The sequence below is a fragment of the Mesitornis unicolor genome, unplaced genomic scaffold, assembly GCF_000695765.1.
Source record: "Mesitornis unicolor isolate BGI_N332 unplaced genomic scaffold, ASM69576v1 scaffold16477, whole genome shotgun sequence".
Lineage (NCBI taxonomy): Eukaryota > Metazoa > Chordata > Aves > Mesitornithiformes > Mesitornithidae > Mesitornis > Mesitornis unicolor.
Genome location: NW_010198570.1, coordinates 32,475 through 55,737, shown reverse-complemented (window position 1 = coordinate 55,737; position 23,263 = coordinate 32,475). Strand labels below are relative to the sequence as shown.

At 38.3% G+C, this 23,263-nt stretch overlaps 1 protein-coding gene across 1 annotated transcript in view; it reads right to left on the bottom strand.

The window, feature by feature from the left end:
- Positions 1-556: 556 nt before the first annotated feature.
- Positions 557-23,263, bottom strand: part of LOC104544341 (wiskott-Aldrich syndrome protein family member 3) — a 31,864-nt gene continuing 9,157 nt past the window's right edge. The window contains exons 2-5 of the mRNA XM_010189186.1: positions 11,385-11,527; positions 4,716-4,850; positions 2,821-2,974; positions 557-692 (exon numbers count right to left, since the gene is read on the bottom strand). Of these exons, the coding sequence (XP_010187488.1) occupies positions 557-692; positions 2,821-2,974; positions 4,716-4,850; positions 11,385-11,517 (558 nt within the window). The 5' untranslated portion in view covers positions 11,518-11,527. The remainder of the gene's footprint in view (positions 693-2,820; positions 2,975-4,715; positions 4,851-11,384; positions 11,528-23,263) is intronic.

The following is a 23,263-nucleotide window of genomic DNA, read 5'->3' as shown; positions in this document are numbered from 1 at the left end:
AGGACTGAAGACACTTTTCTATCAAAAAGCCTTTTTTTGTTTGTTTAAAACGTAAAGGAAACAAAGGAATATTACTCCTAAAATTAATCTACTCTTGTTGCTGAACCACAGAATAATTTATCATCTTACTAACTTGTAATAGGTGTAGAAAAGTGAAGAGTTACTATCCAGGAATTAAAAAACCCAACAAAATATTTATTTCTGAAAAAAGCTCATTCTGTGCTACAGGAGTTGATGTTGCTGTACTAAAAAAAAAAAAGGAAACAGTAATTCAAACTCCTTTCCTGCCTCCATCCTAAATCAGTGTCTTTTCCTGAAGCACAACAGGGCCATTTTGCCGAGTACTAATAAGCAGATACTGGCAAAGGATTAAAGCAACTATCTTGGAAGATAACTACAGTACTCCTAAAATTCAATTTGCCAACTTCTTAAAATAGACAGTATGAACTATAAAAACTGAACCAACTGAATCTACAGTCACATATAAAGAGGTATAGACCTAGAAATTTTTATGCGTGGACAACAGTACACAAAATTGTAATACATTCATTTGCTATTATGTTTCTGCTTTTACCTTCTGTCTCCTCTTTTCTTTTCTCTTATCTTCAGTATCTTGCAACATTTTCTCTTTCCAAAGATCAAAAAAATAGGAAGGATCAGTATAGAACTTCAATCCATCTTTCTTATCATCCCTGGAAATAAAGTAGAAGAAAAGCCAAGAAGATATAAATTAGTATCTTTAAAACCAACAAAACTCACCTTTGACGATCATCCAAGTTTCACTGTTTTGCATTACAGGATGACAGTGTGCCAAGTGCACTAAAGGCCACTCTTGGCAGTTACAGCTCACAACTGACTCGATTCATGCCAAGAACTACAGGGGAAAAGGGGTGGAATCCACAGGTTTTTGGGAGCCATGCTCCCAGGCTATGCTTCATCAGAGCTCAGCAGGAGACAAGCACCAGACGGCTCACTGGAGGGAAATGCACTGGTGCTGCATAAAGCTTAGTGCCAAGACAGGATGCGTAGGGGACAGAGCAGAGTAAGTGGAACTCAACTGTCTCAAAAGAACTGGAAAAAGAGCATTTGGCTCAATCCAAATGGGTCTTAAGATCTGAGTTTAGAAACAAAGTAGGTCTGAGCACCTTTAACCTTACGACAGGAAGCACAAGACAGTCGCTGCTCTCACTGGGACTTTTCTAACTAGGGAAAGGGCTAGGAAAGGGGTGGCAACTGAAAGACTGAATCCTGCCAGATTATTCTAAGAGCATTTCAGACAGAGCTGACCTGGGCCAGCCAGCTCCAATTGGCAGCAGGAGCCAGGGTCACCCAGACTAAGTCGTCACACCAATAAAAAAAGTCTATGCTATCAAATTCTAATTTGACTCCATGACCTGGTAATTGGGAATCTTCGAATATCCTAAATTCCTGGAAAGGAAGAGGATGTAGGGGGAATCAACATGACAGGGTAGCTAGGATGGTCCAAACGGCATATGATGGTGATCCCAGGCTAACTTGCTAAACCGGTGTCCTTTTGGCTATGGGTCCTAATTTCTTCCTGGGTAAATGTTGATGGCAGCTGAATACTAACTTCTACCAGTAAGATCAAGAGCAATGGAGATCCAGCACACAAAAACCTTGCAACTGCTGGAACAGGGTACAGAGAGCAGGTCTTGTATACTGTCTGCTCATAAAGTCATAAACTCCTTTCTTTTTGGGTGCTAGATCTCCTTACTACAAACATCTATCCTAATAGGGCCACTTTTCCCCTACTCTAGCTTTCATCAGACTACAAAATGAAGTTTGTTTAAGCTTTTCCAAGGCAAATACAAATAATTTAAATTCAGCAGATGTAAAGGACTGACCAAGAAATATAATTTAAGCAAATTTCACTAAAGTATCCCTAATAAAACGAGTATAACAATAAACACTGTCATCCAGATACGTATTAGGATGTAGCTGTGCAGAACAGCTGATCGATAACAACTCTTGCTAACTGGATGTCTATTAAAAAAAAAAAAATCAAACTACTGTCTGCAGCAGCAGAAAAAAAACCCGTGTCTTTCAGCTATAAATCAAATAATTTTGCCTTCCAAGTAAAAGCTCTTAAAAATAAAACACACTGCTAATGCTTTGCTATGTCATTCCTAAAGAAATTCAGATAATTTACTGCAGATTGAATGCCTGCTTTACAGACATAACTCACAATGTAGTATTTCTCAAAAGTTGAAGGATGCAGTGAAAACATGTTGTCCACAACTCTTCAGACAGATAAATTACACTAATTTCATGAACAACAATAAACTTGAAGGAAACACCAAAAGAAAACATGCAAGAAAGTCCCACTTGCTGCTCTTTTACTCATCAGTAAGTAACCAGGACAAGAAATGGTACAGATTGTGTGTGTGTGTGTGTGTGTGTGTGTGTACATGTGTATATGCTGGGGGCAAGAGGGAGAATCGTGGGAAGGCTAAAGCAACAAATCCAGCTTTCTGGATAAGTGAACCAAAGAAAGCAGTTTAGTATACTATTAATTCTCTTTTTGCTTGTTACAAGATCAATGGCTCTTGTTCTCTGATCCTATGCTGCCATATAGCACTTAAGCCATATGATCATATGGCAAAATATGATGATTTTTTTCAGGTACAACGTATGATTTTAAGTGTGGTAATAGCAATTTTTGTTTCCATGAACAGGGAAGTCCCTCAAAAAACAAATCTCAATAACCAGTAGTTTCCCGTCTGCTGTAATTATTCTCTACATACATCTAGAAGATAAAGGGCAAAGTACAAGAATATTAAACAATGAATATTTCCATACCTATAAGGTGAAAGAATATTCAGAGGTGGTGGTTTGTCACTCTGATTATAAATATCAGCGACCGGGTTAGGAATGCTGTTCTTTGAAACTACCTGCTGATCTTGAATTGTTGAGCTCTTGAATGCTTTTTTCATGTTGATATCCTGTAATGATACTGTTAGAAGCAAAAATACATTTATTACAGATCTGAAACAAAGTCTGTTTTATACTAGCTATTTACAAGATTTTCAGGAAAATACAGAAAGCATTAAGTACCTCAGCCTTTTCCTCATTCTTTGCCACTACGTTTTCTCCTGCATCCAATAAAGGATGGAGATTCTCCTCCTCTCTTTCTGTTGCTCATGTACTTATAGAAATACTTTTTATTGTCAAATAATTGTCTGCACAGCTTATTAATGTAAAAAGACAATTAGCAATGCAAGAGCAATACCTGCTATCAATTTAAAATAAACACTGATTAAATTCTCAGCCCATACACTAGTTTCCCCTTCCAATAGGCTGCTTCTAATTACTCTCCAAACTCTGGAAGCCAGTCAGGAGGTATTGCATAATACAAATGAAACATTTAAAAATAGGAAGCAAAAGCAAAAACAACCTCTGATAAGGATTGTGTTTCCAAAAATGTTGGATTTGAAAAGTCAAGAAGACTGACATCATCCATCTCGGCACGGAGCAAGTACAGTGTATGAATATCATCTAGCTTGCTCATATTACCACCAGAGTATGCCTCAAAAACTAAGCTGAATAGTGACCCCACAATAGCTTAGTTTATGTTCTCACATAGCTCTTGACCTCTAGGGACAGCAAAAGGAAGGTGCAACTATCAACTGTGGCACTCTACCAATTAACATGCTCCGAAATCAGAAAAAAAAAGTCAGACACACAATAATTTCCAGACAGCAGCAGCCTAAAAATGGAAGACTAAATATTATACTATTAAATATCAATAGTAACATTTAATATTGGCATTAATAGTCATATTTAATATATAAGATGTACATATATAAATATTAAATATAATATTAAAAAACTTATAAATAGTACTATTAAATATATCACAAGTAGTATCAACTACCACTGAGTAAATATTACACCACTGTCCTGATAGTAAAATGTAAAACCTTCTTACAAATGTCAGAAATTATCTAAACAGGGAGTACATGCAGCGGCTGGCTCAGACATATAACTGTACATGTAAGCAAACATGCACATTACAGCTTTTAAAGCTAAACAAAGAAACATGTTTTACTTACCCAAATAAGTGCTTTCAAGTAAGTAAGGTAATGAAGTTACTTAAATCCTTTGTTTGTACTGTGTATTTATGAAGTGAATGACCAAACACATAAGCAAGTGAGATGTAACAGCATCTTAAAGGAAATGGTGTTTCTAGTCCCTAGAACTCCCTAGAGTCTCACCTAGTTGATGCAAACACACAGTGCCTCATTTAGGTAAAGAGTATCATAAGACCTTAGATGACTGCAGAACAGACGTTACCATTATAGTTCGTGACTACCCTACCCTGAAATAAACTAACAGATCTACTGTCTCGAACTTTTTCCAATATTCTGACTTATTTCCAGTCAGGTCTAGATTTATTCACTTCTCATCTATCACACACACAAACTAAGTGTTTTCCCTGTGAAAAAGGCAGCTTAATGGCTCCATTACTACAGGGCCTTCTTGAAGTAACACTGAGTCAAAAATGAAGACAGTTTATGACTCCAGAACATTTTTTCTTGCTCTGCTAACACGATTTTTCCCAGCTTGCCTTACTGAGAAAACAAGATGAAACATCGGTTCAAGATTACTTTGAAAAGACAGACACTGTTGTGTAATTAAATATTGTGGTCTTGTCAACATCACTTCTGGCTCAATTCTTTCATGCAATTACCTACCCTCTTCTACCGTTGAATCCAGCTGGGTAACTTTGACAGCAAGGCGATCAATTCTGTCTTGAAGGGAATTTGCTCTGATGTAGAAGCTGTTGGCCTCATTAAACAACTCGCCAAATATGTCTTCAGCATGTTTGCCTGTGTAGAAAAACAGACAGGAAAACCCCTTTGCTAAAGGCTTAAAAACACAAGTCAAATGGCTTCAATATCATGAAGTTTTAATAAAACACAGTAGCTGTAGGATTAAAACAGCACAGTTATAATCCTTTTTTATAATTTTGTTGGTTTTTTATAATTATATAATAATATTATTTTGTTATTCAGCAACATTTGAGCAACATTTTTGTACAAAAATCTCAAAAGATACCAAAGATGCTGCCTCAAGTCTGTTCTCCTGGACATCCTCGTCAGTATTCTACTTAAAGAACAGAGACACTTTCAAATTTTAATCCTTATGTAGCTGAACTACTGCCAACTGACACACAACTCATTAAAATCACCCTCGGTGACAAAAATAAAGGCCCAAAGTTACTGCTGTCCATAAAAGTTCCTGAAATAAGTTTTGAAATCTAAAACCTTGCAACCTGTAGTCATTAGATGTAATTAAAAGTATGAGCACAGGAGTGCCACATGATAAACCCAACCCCTCTTGGTCCACTGATCCTTTTGCCTGACCATTCTTCTTCTAGACCTCCCCCCTCCCAAAGCACTAGGCATCCTCACCCACACTTTGACTCTCCTTCAGCCCCAGTCCAAACCTCTCAACCCCTCTGGTTCAACATCCCCAATTTAGCACTTCTCCTGCCCCAGAACTTCCCCTACAAATTTCAGATTCCACCCAAATTCATTGTTCCTGCTCACCCAACTGACAGTACTCCACCTGCTTGTGCCTCAGTCCCTCCTACCCAGATACTGCTGGATCTCCCCCTTCATAATCTCTGCAGCCAAAACCCTCAAGGCACCCACTTCCATCTGTTCTCCATGCAAAAAGCAAAATCCTGTCCTGCATTTAACCATGCTTTCTAAACAAAAGTAAATTTTCAAATCCTACTTCTGAATTAAACTCATCTTTTTATAACCTGTATCAAGATGAGTCTGAAGAGTAGAAATCAGGGAGAAGGGGAAAGTGAAGCTTTGTCTAATAGTTGGAACAATATGGAATATGTTTTAACCACCTAAATGACAGTAATTTCCAAAAGAACAGCAACTGTTGACATTTTAAGTTGGGTCCTACAACCAACCTCAAAATTTTACAAAGAAAAGTATAGGTGTAAAAAAATTTCAGTCAAGATCCCATCCTGTGAACATCTGGAGACCATAATTCAAAGTAAACAATAGCCACACTTGGGAAGCCAACAGCATCTGCTCCTTTCTTAGATCATTTATTTGGGGGGAAGAGAACACCACCACCACCACCACCACCACAATATCTGAAAGCACTGTTTATGAATTACAAATGAAAAAAAAATATTGCCTTGCTTTGGAATGGAGGACTTTACCAAGAATTTCTTCACTAAACGTAAGATAAGCCAATAACTAACCCAAAATGCTAGATATTTTGGTGTATCCAAGCTCTGCTTCGAATGTATGTGGAAGGTGGATAGACAAGGTGTGCTGCCTACCTGTGCCTAACCCCCTCCCTCTCCAAAACAGAAGTCACACAATGGCAACAGATGAGGCTGAAAGTCACCCAGTCCAACTCTCTGCTCAAAGCACAGTGAGGCAGAGCAGGCTGCCCAGGACTGCGTCCAGTTGGGTTTTGAATACTCCCAAGGATGGAGGCCTCCACAACTCCTCCAGGCAACCCATGCCAGTGTTCAGCCATCTTCACACTGGAAGTGTTCTCCGAGTGCTCCACAGCAGCTACTCAAGATTCAATTATAATTCCCACTTGATTTAGCTCCTGCAAATGAAGAGGTTATTCCAAGCTATAGAACAAATAAGCTTTTCTACTTTTCAGATAAATGAAGCAGGTATTACATTCTTCAGCCACCAGTATTCACAGCTCAAAATACGAGTTATTTTAATGGATGCTAGTTTATGTTAACATGTTGAGCCCAGCCTGCTGAGGGAGGACTGCCACATTCTAGGACTAAACACATCACTCCCAGAAGTCAAGCAGAGGGGTGCCTGTCAGTTACCTTTCAGGAAGCAAGGTAAGTCATAGAGTTGATTTGTGAGCACATATTTCTTTTAATATTGAATTCTGTTTTCATTTCTTTTAAGCACTCATAACTCTAAAACAAGTGAAAGACAGGTTGTCAATCTCCTGTCAGGAAGAACAGTGACATGGTAAAGCAATATTGGAATACAGTATTCTGATTAATGTGATTCTGTAAGTTTAAGAAATCAAGTAATACTTCTCTAGTGTTTTCTATATTGCCAACTTTTTAACTAGATTTTTAACACAGAAACAAGCAGGAAAAAAAACCCAAAACTATCATCTAAAGTCACAAGTATTTATCTTTCAACTTAAGAGCAGATTTTGATACCATAAGAGAGTAACTTAAAAACCATGAGGTTCCTCCCAACATATAAAAGACCTAAATATTCATTTTAAAAAACCATAAAGGGATTATGCAGTCTTTACTTCTAAGGCTCCCTCCAACTACACAAGCAGTTGAGGCGAAATTTACTCATGATGCTGCCTCACCAAATCCCCACTCTATAGGTTTCAATGTCACTTAACAGAAGTGCCTCTTTCTAGCATTTCCACAGGTCATCTTCATAAAGCTGTGTACTCGATTGCTTGCAAAATAAATTCCCAAGCATTGCAAGACATTCTGGAGATCAGCAGTTCACAAATAATTGAAATTGTAATACCTCTATCCAAGTTCTACAGTAATTACATGAAACGACATCTTGCCACATCAGCTTTTATAACACCTCTAGCAGAGAGTAGACACCACCTGAATTAATTACAATTGATTTACACACACTGCACAACAAAGGTGTGCATTACCATATTGAATATGTTGTCCCAAAGGTATCTTTTGTCAGCAATCAAAACACTCAGCCCTGCAACAGAAGAGGAACCCAACAGTGATGCTGTCTTGTCTGAAGACAGAAACTCAGCAGTGTTTATTACTTTGGCTAGTTTCCTTTCACACATTTGAGCCTAAAAAGTACAATTTTCCTTTGTGTTCCTTGTTCCACAGCACAAGTACATGGAAGAACATGTTCAGGTTAATGGGAAGGTTTACGGTACGTTAAAAGGGCTACACTTTGTCAGACCATGAGCACGCGTTATCAAAGAGAGAAGGCAAACAATGACATCACCTGGCATCATTCAGGTGTCAGCTCTAAAAAGACACCAGAAGAAAGATGCCACTAGGGCTGCGCCAAAGGGAGCCAGCACTGCACCGGTGCTCCCCTCAGGGTCCTAGGTACGGACTGGAGCATCCCACAGAACTAACTGGTGATTTGTAAGTTGGAATTCGCCCTGGACATGACCATTTTATCAGAACATGGAGCAGAGAACAGCGATTCCACACACCCATTTATAACTGGGAGAATTAGAATAGAATCATGCTTCTCCCTGCCCCTTCCCTTTTTTAGTTTAAAATAAGCAAAATTGGTAGGCTGTTACTGACCAGTCTCGATTCTTATCTGCCTCCCCACAGTATCTCCAGCACGAGAGCCAATGTCAAATAAGCTAACTTTCCAATTCAATCTGATTTAGCAGTGGTAAAGAGCAGAATCACACAGAGTTGGAGGCAGTGTACTCAGGCCTGCATTCAAGGAAGTGAAACTCTGAGCCAATCTACCCAAGAAAACAGTAGGAGGCAAAGTAGTGGACACTGCTCTCTGTGTGAAAGAAAAAGTCTTTCAAGTCACCACTAGTCACACTTCCTTCATTTTATGTTGTACAGCAAAAAATGTTTGGTATCACTTGCACGTGGGTCAAAGAAAGTAGCTCTGTACCCGTGTACAGACGGTTTATACCCATGTAGAAATAAGATTTCAGCCTGACACACAATATCTGAGTGAATGGAGAAGCCAAAGATATAAAAATACAAAATATTTAAAGACTCACAAGTTAAGAAGTGGTAATGCAACCTGAAACACAAATGAGTATGTTAATGTACAGACTGAACTTGTTAAGAAAAGCTCAAAGGGGTACATACACATTTTTTGATATTTCATCTTCACAAAAAATCAGATGGAATTTATAATTTCTTCCCCATATATACACATACAAAAAAACTCAGGAACAAAACTACAGTGATCATGTAGCAGAGAACAGCTTTTTTTCACTGGCTTAAGTGCTGCTGTCATCAAATCAAACTTCACTGCCAGAAGTAAGGGAGCGTTTTGCGGAAGCTTTCTGCAAAGCCGTTGCTCCATGACTGTATTTACCACGTAAAGCATTGTGGCACTTACAGGTACCAGCTGCAAGTGCTCCCAGTCCTCCCCCCATAGACTCTCTCCTCCCAAGTGGAGGTGAATCCCCTTAGTCAAGCTTTTGCCTTCTATAAAAGTGCAGTTTCATCCAGAACACTGCTCACTCTGCCTGTGCTCTAAGCCAGCTGGCTGCAAACAAACCCCCAATCTGAAGACATAATAGAAAAGGGCTCCACTGAGAGCACATTCCCTTTGGATAGGAACTTGTTGATGTCTCCTGAAAAGAGCAGAGGCAGAAGCCAGCCAAATTTGTATGCAACAGCACAGATCTGCCAGTTTTTAAAATCCACCCTGACCTCAACAGTGGAACGTTAAAAAACAGCATGACTGCAAGACAGACCTGTACTTGCTCTCCCTGTGCTTCAAGCTGTGGGAACACCAGCAAGCTCTGATGCTGTCAGCAGGACACACTATGCCAGCTCCAGTACAGCGTTTTTCTGTTATCATGTCCTTGCTCCCAGTTGGCTTGAATCATAGGCAAAACAAATGCTGTCTGCAGAAAAAACCCTCTGCAAACATAACAGATTTTAGGCTGAGGACAAGCCTGGTGGTAGGCTTCACTCGTTAAGTACCACATATTCATCTGTTAAAACAAAGGACACAACATGTACTTACATAGATCTTTAACTTAACACTAATAAAGTACTTTAGGGATGTCTACAGAGACTTCTGATGACCTGAGAAATCTGCTAAGGAAAAATTGCAGGATGTGGATTGTGTAAGTAGCCAGCTCCTCAGCAACAGCCATAAGAGGATTTGAATACGCAATGTAGCAGGCGGACTAGCCCCAAGAACAAATCTGGAGAAATGAAAGCCAGACATTCCTAGCAGGTCAGACAAGTGAAAAGTGTATTATCCACACTTTGCCAATCATTATATGATACCAAAATGAGGTCTTACCAGATACCCTTGAATGTTATTAGGAAACATTAGCCATTCTTCTCAATTTTCTGAAACTTAGGAATGTCAGTACTGAGCAACTGATAAACTGGTAAATGATAAAATGGTAAATGAAACTCAATGACAATAAAAACACAAGTCAATTATAAACTACATTAAACAATAAATCAGCACCTACTACTCAAGATCAGAGAATCACCTGGAAACTTCTCTGAAAATGACAATGCAGAGTTTAGCAGCAATCAAAATTTTATAAATTCTTAGGGAACTAATGAAAAACAGAAAAAGTCCATTTTGATACAAAAGTCCTCAACGCTCTACCTTAAAAAGACCCCAACAAACTCTAACTTACACAGTCAAAGCAGAAATAACAATGATCAGAAACACAAAGTGGTTTCTATCCAAAAAGAGTGCTAACAGATCAGGACACTCCAACCTGGAAAAGATATCGCTAGGAGAACACAAAGATTTAATAAAATCAGAGATGACTACAGAAATAAGAGATGAAATTACCTTTCAGTATTTTTCATAACTCAAGGACCAGAAGGAATCAGAAGAAAGAAAAAGATTGATTTCTATTGTAGGACATTGTCAGAGGTCATTGGGCAAGAAAAAAGTGCAATCCCTATTTGAATACATCTAAGCAATCCCACAGACGATGGGTTTACAAATGCGCATTGCATAGGATGATTAAGATGGACCTCCAGCTCAGAAAACCCCTAAATCACTGACTACTTGAAAGGGGAACATGCTGTGTTTCTTGTACCCTTCCCTAAGCATAGGCTATTTCCTAACACCAAGAACTGGACAATCAACTTAGTGGGACCCATAGCCTAAACTCCAGAATTTCTTACATTCTTAAACCATTTCCATTTACAAAATGAAGAAACTGATAAAGCAGTAATTTCTTTACTAGGGCCAGCATTATCAGCACAAACAACAGCTGCTGATTGTTGAATACTCTCTGAAGAAATCTCTTTTCTCATTCATTTAAGATACATTATTATTCTTGCAAGCACTCCAGACACGCTTCTGAAATTGCTAGTTGTGGTGTCAACTGACACGTGTACTGTGTGGGCTACTCTATATGGAGCTGACGCAATTTTGTTCAGTGAATGCCATTCTTTTGATGTATGCGCTTGATTTCATTCATATGAATTGATCTCACACATATACAAAAAGAGGCTTAAGAAATATTAGCACATTAAGACAAACCAAAATTTCGATCAAATGTGTCGTTTGACGCCACAAGGCCGAAGAGTTTGCTGGCTTCATTTTGTACTACTGAAAGCCAAGAAGAACTTGAGTGCTAGTCTTGTTTCTTACACCAATTTCTCTTATCTTAGAAAAATTCTTACAAATACTTACTTAAGCTGCTTAGCTGGCGTATGATAGCAGCAAGGGTACTATTCGTTACACATTCCAGTTCACTGGTAATCCCCTCTGGCAGAGCTCCTCGGCAGAGATGCCGCGGTTCAATGTTCCTTTTCACCAAAGGCATGGCTCACAACCTGGAATATACAGAAAAATATGTATTATAGTTACAACAATGAAAGGAAGAGTCATGAATCTCAGTAGCACACATTCAGGGTTTTTTTAGGTTGTTTGTTTTTGGTTTTTTTTCTACAGAATATACTTCACTTTTCTTCTTTTAAAGCACTTGCTTCAGCCTTTCTGCCATAAGATACTGTACAATTCCACTGCAGTCGCATACTCAAGTCAGAACATGACAAGAGCACTGCTGATAAGCAGAGGATACGGTTCATGTAGATAACGTACACCACGTTCAGACAAACTGTGACATTTAGTGTCTACACAGACCTGTGCTCCACTACCACAGTCACTGGAATTTAGTGCACATTTGCATTTCTAAAAAACTGGCAGTCTCCCCAGGAGCGGCAGGAAAGATCAGTGTCTGGAGCAGGCTGGCTTGCTGCCTTGGCAAGCCGGCCACCAGCGGACACTTTGTGCGTTACAGCCCCCCAACTATGTCAGACACTACCTCTGCTTCCACAGGTTTTCAGTGGAAATGATAAACTCATCTGACAGCTGAGGGCAAGGGCTCACAGAAATAGCCTGGGTGAGAATAAGGAAAGAAGCTGCAATGTGAGGGTGAAGTTGTTTTCCACAGATGATGCTGAATGACAGCCTGAATGAGGTTAAGAGCAGGTATTGAACAGCTTTTGGGAGCATGCCAGGTACAGGAAGACAATCTGAAAAAACCAAGGCTGTCAGAACTGGTTTTCTTGGAAGAACAGAAGAGACAAATACAAAAAGAGATCTTAAAGCATCACAAAAGGACACAATGGCATAGAAAGTACTGTTCTGCAGGGAGCAGCCTGGAGAGCAAGGATGTCAAAGTGGGACAGAACTCCCCCAAAAGGGAAATGAGAGCATATCATATAAAAAGTTCTTAAGCAGTGTTCTTTAAAATGTCATTAATACAATTATAAGTCAATGTGATTAGCTTTTTTCAACACTGACAATTCAATGCACTGCTTATGAATACTATTCTGTTTAAAAATCATGTGGCACCAAAACTTCCTGGAATGAGAAGTTACAGTGTTACCAAGGGCATAAGTTCATCTGGAAGAGACTTAACAGAAAACCCCTTTTTTATTGCTCTAAAAGCAATATAAAGTAGCCTTTGAATTTCTCTAATTAAAATCACATTAGTAAATTACAAAGACCTTTTTGCAGTTCAAATGTTGCATAGTAATTTTTGCAATGACTTCTTCCCCAGAAGGTTTAAATTATTTTCTTCTGAAGAACACGTCTAAAAAATTAACAACTTTTAAGTAATTAACAGAAAGTAAATTATTTAACTGTAAAGCAAATTCAGATAGGCCAAGAAATAGGCTCACGACTTCTAAGCAGTAGTCTTTAATTACATTTTATATCTTCATTAATATGAGACAGTTTATTTAAATATGTCAGAAGGCCAGTTGACTTTGCTAAGCTTTAAACAATACATCAGAGGTAAGAGAAAAACAATTTTTATTTTATATTAGACTAAAAAGCTTCTTGTTTCTGTTCTATGTTTTTATATTTGCCTACAGATGTATTTTAAAGTATTAATTAACATTCAGCACAATCAGTTTTATGAACTTTTTTTAACCTATCTTAAATTCTTACATGAAAGACCAGAAGCCCAGCAGATAAAGCCTGGTTACCCATGGATTTGTGTCTGGTATTCTCGGAGCTGCCCCCCTCTTACCTTTTGCAGTTTCACCAACTTCTCCCTATCTCCCCAGGCAAAGCACTGGGGCTGTCAGAAGCTGACTACACACTGCCCAGCTAATTGCCTGCTACCTCTTGAAACACCTACCTCACTGAGTATAATCAAAATGCCTTTCATCAGGAGCACCAATTTAAGTCCTGTCTCCACATTACGTTCTTCCTCACCTACAAAAGCTAATTCGAAGAAAACATACAACTGCAGTTTGAGTTTTTCATTTTCTCATCAATTCTTCATGAAATGGTCCAATGCATTCAAGAGGTACCAGGGGAGAGAGTGACCAACTTAAGACATCCCATTTCTTTAAAGAGCAGCATAAAACACACAGCAGTGCTGAGGGTGCAGGGGGAAAAAGCAAGTTTGATTTGTGAATGCATGATTTAAATTATGTATCCACCTCATTTCAGTCTGAAGTTTAATTCCAAAAGGTAAACTGAACACTGATGAGTAAATATATGCAACAGATTAAGCAATGCATTAACTGCTCCTGATCAGAGGGTGAAAACAGGAAAAAAAAAGGGCTGCAATTGCAATTCTAAGTTTCTTCTAATTTAAAACCTTCAGCTATCTGAATCAAACACACACCTATTCAGCTACTGGCCCATTAGTAACTAAAAAAGCTCTCATTTCTATGTGTCCTTGCCACTAAAGCACTACCACCCTTTTCTTCACCAAAGACGACTCAGTTAGATGAACTGAATCTTTCTTAAAGAAAATTCATGAGAAGTGAGGCTAAAATATTTTCAAAATATGTGTAACAGGAAGTCAAATGAGAAATCAAGACAAAATAAGCCTCTGAACTACAGGGGCTTCGTCGAGCACAACCAGGCTGGGGGACAGTATGTTACCAGGTGCAGGAGAAAAGAAGAGCTGACAAGGGCAGTTCCACCCCCAGCCACATTCGTCTTCCATCTCTTTTGAGCCACATTTCAGCCCCAGCTTATCACTAGACAAGGTACTCACTGTGCTGCTCTGTCACTGTACTAAACACATTGGCACTTGGGAAATTATACTTAGTTTTACAACACAGAGGTTAAGTAACAACTTCTCTTTGCTCCTATCCTCAAATAAATGGAAAACATAAGGCAAAGAAGTTATTATTTTCAGAAAATGTATCAGTTCAGAAGATGGGACCAATCACAGTTGATCATTTTCTTACTTATTTTACCCTAAGTATGCCATACAGCCAGGATAAACAGGTCCAATTCTGCTCCCTACACTAAACTACCTACACCCAGCACAGCTGGCTTTAAACCACCAGCTGCATCTGGCACAAGACAGGAAGTATCTAGAAAGACGCTATACTGCAGATATACATATATATGTAAATGGATGAGACATTATCATCAGAACAAGAAAATGGGAGGAGGAGTCAAAGGAGAAGGAAGAAAACTAAGAGCGTGACATGTCATTGAATATCTCACTAAATCCACGCGTGCCTCATTGGACATGGATCGGACACAACATCTGGCTGGACTGAACTCTGGAGCACAAATGGACACTGCTCTCCAAACCCTACGCACATCAGCCACAGCATTGCTAACCTAACTGGATTTCCACACACGTTCTGAAAAGACGGGACGTCAGAATCTTGAATTAGCTTAGATCAGTCCATTAAAAATTCACATTGCCATGCTCCCTCAGTATTCTCACCTCCCTTTTTCTTCTTCTTTTTTGTCCCCTCAGAACAACTTGCATAACTGCATTTTGTTTTAAAATTGAAAGGCACTTATCCCAGTAGTTATTGCTGCAGAGGCAAGCAGGATACAGAAAAAGATAATGAAAGCATTTTGGCTTTTCTTTCTACGCTTTCCCTGTGGCTGTGGGAGTACAGCTCCAGGCCAGCTCAGACCACCTTCCACTGGACAACAGCTGGTAAACCGCATGTAAGAAGTTTGACATTGCCTTGGCAAGTCAGATTTCAAAAAAATTAAAAATCAAGTAGAAAGCAATCGTACAGTAACAAACATGAAAGATGACAAACACAATGTACAGTCTTTCCAAACAGCAGCGGAGCACAGCTATTACAGAAGACACGCTGTGTTTTCAAGTATTTGAGCCACTGGCAAAAACTCAAAGCAACAGCTGTTCCCTAAACCTGGCTTTTGCCCTTTCACATCCCCAAAAAGGCAGTGTAATTTACTGTAGCACTAAAAATATGTAGCTGAATTTCACGGTTCTTTAATATTTTAAGTTTTATATATTTATTAATACCACAGAACGAGTGCCAATTCATTATACAGCCTCTGTACTTGTGAATGTATGCTTATTACATTTGCACAAAGACATTGTGCAATCCCTTTTTTAAACTCTTAAAGAGGTTTCTTCTTATATCCTCTAGTAAAATAAGAAAGATGAACATTTTTACTATGAAAAAGAACTTCCATACATCCATCCTAAATTCTCCCTGAATATATTCTATTATTTTCAGAGAGCTTTAGAGCTGTCCATTGATGAATCTCACAGACCTCTATAAGAAGAGAAACTACCATAGTTCTCCTTCAATGGAGGAATTAAAACCAACCAAAACAAGAGAAGGATTGAATATGCAGCTTGTCAGAAGTGATGTACCAGAGGAGATACTTAATTGCGAATGGAATCCAAGTTTGTATGACTCCATATCTATGAGCTCAGAGTCCGTGTCCCTCTTGCGAGCTAAGCAGAAGCCTAGAGACCACCTAGATTACTGAGAACATCTACTGACAGATACAACGATACGGTGAGCTCAAATACCTCTCATGTAAGCTCTGCCATGCACCCACCTAAATTTAGGTGTCTGAATCTAGAACTGTATTTCACCTCATCAAATCCAGATAAATACTATTAGTTTACTCACCTGTAGCCTCACAATCACATTACCTCCTAATCACACTGCCTCTATGCCTAGGGTATTTCAACATTGCAAATGTTCATAGACAGTTAAGTTTTCCCATACTTAACACTCCTAACATCCTAACACTCAACACAATAAATTTCCATCTCTCAATGGCACCCAATTTGGTAATATTGCCCATTTTCCTATTCAAGTTTTTAATTCTAAATAGTCTGCAATCACCCCACCTTCAAAATTTCTGTATGTGCTAAATAGGAAGAGAAGAGAAAGTAGGAAGATGAAAGACATCAAACCCTACTGTTGCAGATGTTCTCCATCGCCAATTTTTTTCCATGGGGTCACCATTATTACAGATTTTCCCGTTCTCCAAAGGTCCCTCATCTCTCACTACAGAACACAAAGCAGGGGCTATGTGGATAGTACACTCTTAACTCAAGGGAAGGAACACACACCCCTTTATTCTCATCCCTTCTGGGTTTTTATTTTGTCTTAAATGATGATGACTGGGAATCCAATGTTTGGGAACCTTTCCTACATATCATTTGTGGACATCATTGACTTCTTTATCAGTAATGACCACTTAAAAACAGACACACTGCAAGGAGCAGATAAACTGAGAATCATTATTTTAAGTTCCTGCTCCATTTAATGCCATTCTTCTGCACTTTATAAAGTTGTTTTTTTTAGAACTTCATTCTAACCATAGTTTGAAACAACATTTTGTATACTGCAAAATAATATAAATTATTTTGCTTTCTGTGACTGTATAACACTGCCCTAATGTTCCACAATAATTCAATAGTTATCAAAAAGCATCTAAACAAGACTATGCAACTAATTTCTATAACATCTTCTAGGTATTCAAGTTATTCTTATAGCATCTTCTGGATATTCTACTTCTATCAATTAGGCAAATCCTCTTTCAGCCAGGTTTACTGAACAAGTTTAACTAAACAACACAATTACACTTCAAGTACCAAGTACTTTACTTCTATTAGAGATACTGCAATTTAGGGGACAAACTGAATTAATTTTATTAGATAATATACTTTTTTCATGTTTTCTCTAATTTTTAATGAAACTCTATTTTGATATTGAGTTTGCTGAAGCAAGGGAAGGCATTTTTTATAAGTACGCTCAATGTCTAATAGAATTCTGTTTCTTAAGGACAAATAAAAATCAAGAGCAAAGCACATCTTTCAACAAGACAATATATGTAAAGCAAAACGACTAGAAAATGCCTGTCTCAAAAGAATAGCTAAAATTTAATACTCTACCAATGTCTTTTCCACAGACCTTCTTCCTGATCTACCTGAAAGGCACAACAGTCAAGGCTGGAATGAAAATGGGTTTTTTCTTCTTAGCATCAGACCACCACTTAAGACTTTCCTCTCATGCCATACCAACCTAAGCAATGATTAAATGGGCACAGAAATCCCTAAAGCAATTTTGTTTCTTTAATAGACCTCTTATTTTAATGTGTGTTGCAATGAGCTATTTCTGAAGGTTCACCAACTTAGAGGGTTGTTTTCATTTTTTTATTTTATTTGGCTGGGCTTTCGTCTGTGCTGAGCTCTTCAGGCCAGATTTCATGGTCCAGTGATATTATGAAGGAAATCAAGACATTAAGCAATGACAAGAGAAAGGACAACCGGGGAGAGGATATTTACAACATAAATATTTTTAATGGACCTGCGTTTCCCTAGCCAACCCTCTGCATATCCAAAAACCCCATAAGCAGCATAACAAAAATCATGAGTTGGTAGTTACTTCTGCTAACACAAAAAACTTACCGGACCATTAAAAGGTGAAAGTATTAATTCAGAAATTTGCTCTAATTAAAAAGCTTGGAGAAATAAAAGCAAATGGAAATCCACAGAACTGAACATCTACCATTACAATTACCTTAATAAATTTAGTTCATGCTAACGTTAACTCTAAGCAAGGATACACAAGATGACATTCACCAATGCATGGAAAAAAAGGTCCTGAGAATATTTAACCTGAAATTAAGTAGCTGTTCTTTCTACGGAAGTAGACTGTAGTATGAAAGAGGTTTCAAAATATTATCAGCAACTCTGAAGACAAGTCAGAAATCTGCCTTGTTTCCTCTAAAGCTTGCTGGATGGTTTCATTTGCCCGTGCTCTATAACCCCACTTCTGCATTACCTGTTGGCTGTGGATCAAGAAGGTCCCTGTGCATGTGCTTTGCTGTGACAGTGTCAAAGGTCTCACCAACTTCCTTTTGAGCATTTGTGACTACAGTTCCCTGCTTAGTGAGCACGCCTTGATGAGTACGACTGAGGACTGCTCTAAAAAAGTTGTTTTAATTTTGTTCTTCCCAGAAATTAAATATTTCAAACCTACAATCTAACACTAACTTTTTTCCTCTATCATAACATTTTCCCTAGCAGTTTCCAAAGAAATAAAAATCATGTCGTTATGAAGTAGAGACAGATTATGACCAAGTTTCATTTTCTGCTCCGAAATGAAGGGCCATATACATCTTATCCAATTAAATGGCTTCACTGTTGTTAAAGGAAGAAATAAAGATATCGCTTGCTCTTTGCTAATGAAACAAGCATACAATCAGTAGCGTAACTGACGTTACTGCATTGTTTTTTCTCCTTTTCCAGGTATACAATTGTATTTCTTTTCAGGCCCAACTAAAACATATCTACGGAATATCATTTTTTTCCTGTATTATATTTTCACATTGTCCAAATTAATGGATTTTTCATTTTTTATTCACAGCCTTGTCACATTGCCCAATATGCAAAAAGCTTTGCCAGTAAATTAGTTTGTTTGGTTTTTTTCCCACCCCTGTCATTTTAATCTTTATACTTTCTAAAGCTGCTTTATGATTTTATAAAAATACAAGAAAACACATACATACTATATTTGTCATGTTAAAATACCTTAAAAACAAAACCAAACAAACCACTAATCATTTACTTAATTTCATCACACCATTTCTTCACAGGATAAACTTCTCCCAGAAAGTCTGTGAATATCCTTCTGCTAGTTTTAACCTCTTTTTCTCGTTCTTATAGCTCTCCTCTGAAAGCTGAGATATTTGCTTGGTTATGTCACCTTCTGACTCACCTTCTCACTTACGATAGCTTACTGTACTGCTGTAGCAGTAGATTCGGGCTTGAAGCATCTCATGCTCAAGTAGTATTCTTGAATCTAATGTCAGATTCCCGCTCTTAAAAACATTTTCATTGAAAGACACACAAAACAATGGAAGAAAAACACTGCAGTCACTGAAGCTATTTGTTAAGCTTTTAAGTAAGATTTCTCCTTCACTAACACATTTTAATCTTCCTTAGTACACTTAGTGTTACTAAGATATCAATTTAAGAACAGATTTGCTTACCTGAAATCTAATAGAGGTTCACAGACCGCGCAATACAATGGCTTGCTGTACTAAATCTCATCACTCTGCCAGCAGTGGATCCACCCACTCTTTTCTACTCATCCTGGTATCAGACTAGAGATGATCCAGGACACCTTCACACATGACTTGAGTCTCTCATTTCTAGATCATAAACTGTCCTTCCTCTAACCAAATTTTTGTTCATTAAGCCAATACACTTTCCTTTGAAGGAAATACGGCTAGATGCTACTAAAGAAATCAAACTGATTAAACTGGAAGGTATCTACACATGGTATACTTATTGCTGGAAAAACAAAAAAAAAATCCCCAACAAACCAAAACAAGAACAAAAAAAAAAGCCCACAGACAAACGGGGAAAAAAAATGAAGTACTTTAAGAGCAGGGACTGAAAAATTCAAGAAAAACATATAAAGAAGCTGTTATTGAACCCAAACAAGTCAATTTAAATTGGGTTTAGCAGAACAATATTACCTGACACCATGCTTAAGGCTAAAAGGTGGCTTAGTCATATCAATGTAGCATGCTGAATAGGAAAAAAGTTGATTTGTGCCTGCATGGGTCCAAGTCCAGACTGAGCACCATTAAGTGTATTAATTGTTCTATATAAATCACATTTTCTCTTCTGTCTTCTCCACATCCAGGTGGATAACGTAACCACACGCAAAGAGGACAACTGACATTGGTGCTTTCTGCTGAACGCGCAGTGCCCAGTTTCACGTATCAACAAAAGATGCTGATGCCTTAATCTCGTTCTTAGTGCCATGGCTGCTCGTCCTGCACACAGCCCCCTCCAGATGGCTTGGTGTGAAAGGGATGGCGGGATGGGGAAGAAGGAATATTCCATACTGCTCTGAACATCTGCTCAGTTGCCTTTACGCATTAAAAAAACCCAACAAAAAACCTAACTGCTACTACCAATTCTACTATTTCAACCTAATACTACTAGGCTACCACCAAATACACTGTAAGTGTTCTGAGTGTACGCGAGAAAGGAAAAATGTATTTTAAAGTCACACAAGAGCATTTGTTGAGTTTTTGCCATCTCAAGAATGGACTTGTTTGAGTAAGCAAGCACTTATGCTGCCCTGAAAACACATTTTTCTTTCATATGACCTTTCTTGAAATCTGCATTATACTCTGAGAATTTATTATTGTTCCTTCTCCTATTCAAGCAAACAGAACTGAACTGAGTCGCCATTTGTTTCCTTTTAGTTTTATTTGTTTGTCTTTACTGAAAGGATACACAGAATGCATTTGTTGGAGCCTATTTAAATTCTATTTGAACAGTTTTGCACAGCAACTCAAAAACATTTTCCTTGTGCATATACAGAAAGTGGCAGATTTTTGGTTTTTAAGCAGAGTTGAAAGAAAGAAATAAAAAGGTAAATATCTTACTAGAGTAGACAGCCTCTCTCTCAAATAACATTTACCCTTTAAAAATACCATCTCTTGAAAAGAAGCATTCAGCCAGAACAAGGAGGAACTCGGCATGGAGTTATGAAAGAGAAGGAAGCAGCGCTTTGTCCTGCAGCACAGGAAAAAAGACTTGGATCGATCATCCCTTCCTGTTGTATCATCTTGACATGTGCGAACCATACGGCTGCTGAATTATTCAGCTCCTTCTATTTCAAAGAAACAACAATTCCACAAATGAAAATTCAGAAGTGCTGAAACACTGATTGGAAAAATGGCATCCTGTAAAATCGAATTTTGTTTTAACCTTTAGGACCTAAATGGTAACATTCAGTGAGAAGTATTAACTGGATGAGGTCAAAAGGAACAAAAATCAAACGCAGCAGAGAGCTAGTTATAGCGCCAAGATCATCGGGTCAGGAACAGCCACCACGAGCAGTGTTTCCAGATGTCATCAGCCTTGGATCTCATCAGATTGGAGTACTGAGTCGGTTGTGTAGGCAGAGCCACACAGTTCTCACCCTCCATAGCCAAACTTTGCAGCCCAGATATTTGGTAAAACAACTACAGACCACTCTTCCAACAACCAGCAGAAGTATTCCCATGAAACAGCTAAGGTGAACCTAGCCTTAAAATAAATCATGGTTCCAACACCTTGCTGTGCACCTCTAACACTACTGATTCCCACCTGTTCAGTACAACAGTTTTTCTAGTATAGTAATGCCACAGGGCAGTAAGATCAGAAAATGACAAATCCAAGAGAACTGCTACTTAATAAATACCACTACTTAACTATCAACCAATCATACCAGGACGTTTCCCACCTAAAGAAAGTTTCTTTCTTGTTCACCACTCGCCTATTGCAGGATCTTTTTGGACTACAGTCCAAAAGCACTATTACAAACAAATTCCTTCTTCACCCATCTGACAATTAAAAGGGCACAAAGTGGATTTTCATTTTCCAATTTAAGTGTGAGTCTTTCAAAATGGTCTCTTGAATGATGGCCTTGCACATCTTAAGAGTGCTTACTTTAAATTTATTTTGACTAAAACATATTCTTCTAATAGTTTAAGTTATGAAAACTCATTTTATCTGCATTACAGAAATGGAATAATTCTGCAACACAAGAATCATTATCGCATGATGTTTTGCCTAGTTCAGACAATTTGATGCTGGAACAACTTGTAACAGAATATCAGATGTCTTCAACTATAAACAAGTCTTTTCTTAACATTTAGGCTACAATGATACACAAACAGCTCTCGGAGACCATTTCAAGCACATCTGTCCCAGTCTTCTTCCTTCACAAACAGTAAGTGTTATCAGCAGCAAATGCCTTGATTATGTAAAGAAAACTTAAGTTGCAGCTAGGCCTTGCAGACTTACATAGATCCCATTTAACAGAGCCTTACAGGATTTAAAGTGCTTGAAATAACCGACTGGGTCACAGCCCATGTGACAAAGGCCACTGGTGAGTCCTTGGGAGCACCAGCAGTGAGAACGCACCCTTCAGGTCCTCAGATGACCTCAGGCTAAACCAGAAGCAAGTTCAGTAATTTGTTTCTCAGAACTCCAATTAACCCTAAATTGGAGGGCAAAGTACAAAAGGGATGAAGTATCCACCTTATTCCACTAATATCCATTTTACTGTAATACACAGTGTTCTTTATTTCCCTTATCATCTAATGTACCATTTAAATCCTCTCAGGACAGCATTTTTTCAGGAAAAAAAAAATAGCTCTTAAACTCTTCTGCCCAACAGCAGTTGATCTAAAATGTCACAGGGAAGTGTTAAGTTTTCTCCTAGTTCAGTTAATCAAAAAATCTAAAATGCCATAGAGAAGTGTTTTCTTACAGTTCTTTTCCATACCAAGAACCCTCCAAAAATAATTTACATATGTATACGTACCTATATACACAAGTACACAGTTGCTATATACACAGACACACAGAGATGTATACAGATTTTGTATACATATGATACTCTGTGATGGCAGAAGAGAATACATAGGTCAAACTGCAAAAGATAATTCAGTATCATCTTTGTCTGCCTCAGCTCCTAATGTGCCCCCTCCCCTCCCAGTTCTCACCAGGCAGGACAGACCTTGCCACTGGGAAACACCTGCAAAGACACTTTACCAGGCTATCACAGTGTATCATGATCCCTAGAACACCATGCAGTCAAGCAACTTCCAATGTCCACCTGAACCACCTGGTTCTTGGAGACAGCAGCAGGAATTTCCTGGCACATGTTCCCAGCGCACAGACAGCCCATGAAGATTGAGGTTAATACAAAATAAATCAACATCCCTAAAATTCCTCAAGGTGGAGATTCCCTCCCACCCACCCCTGCCATGGAATT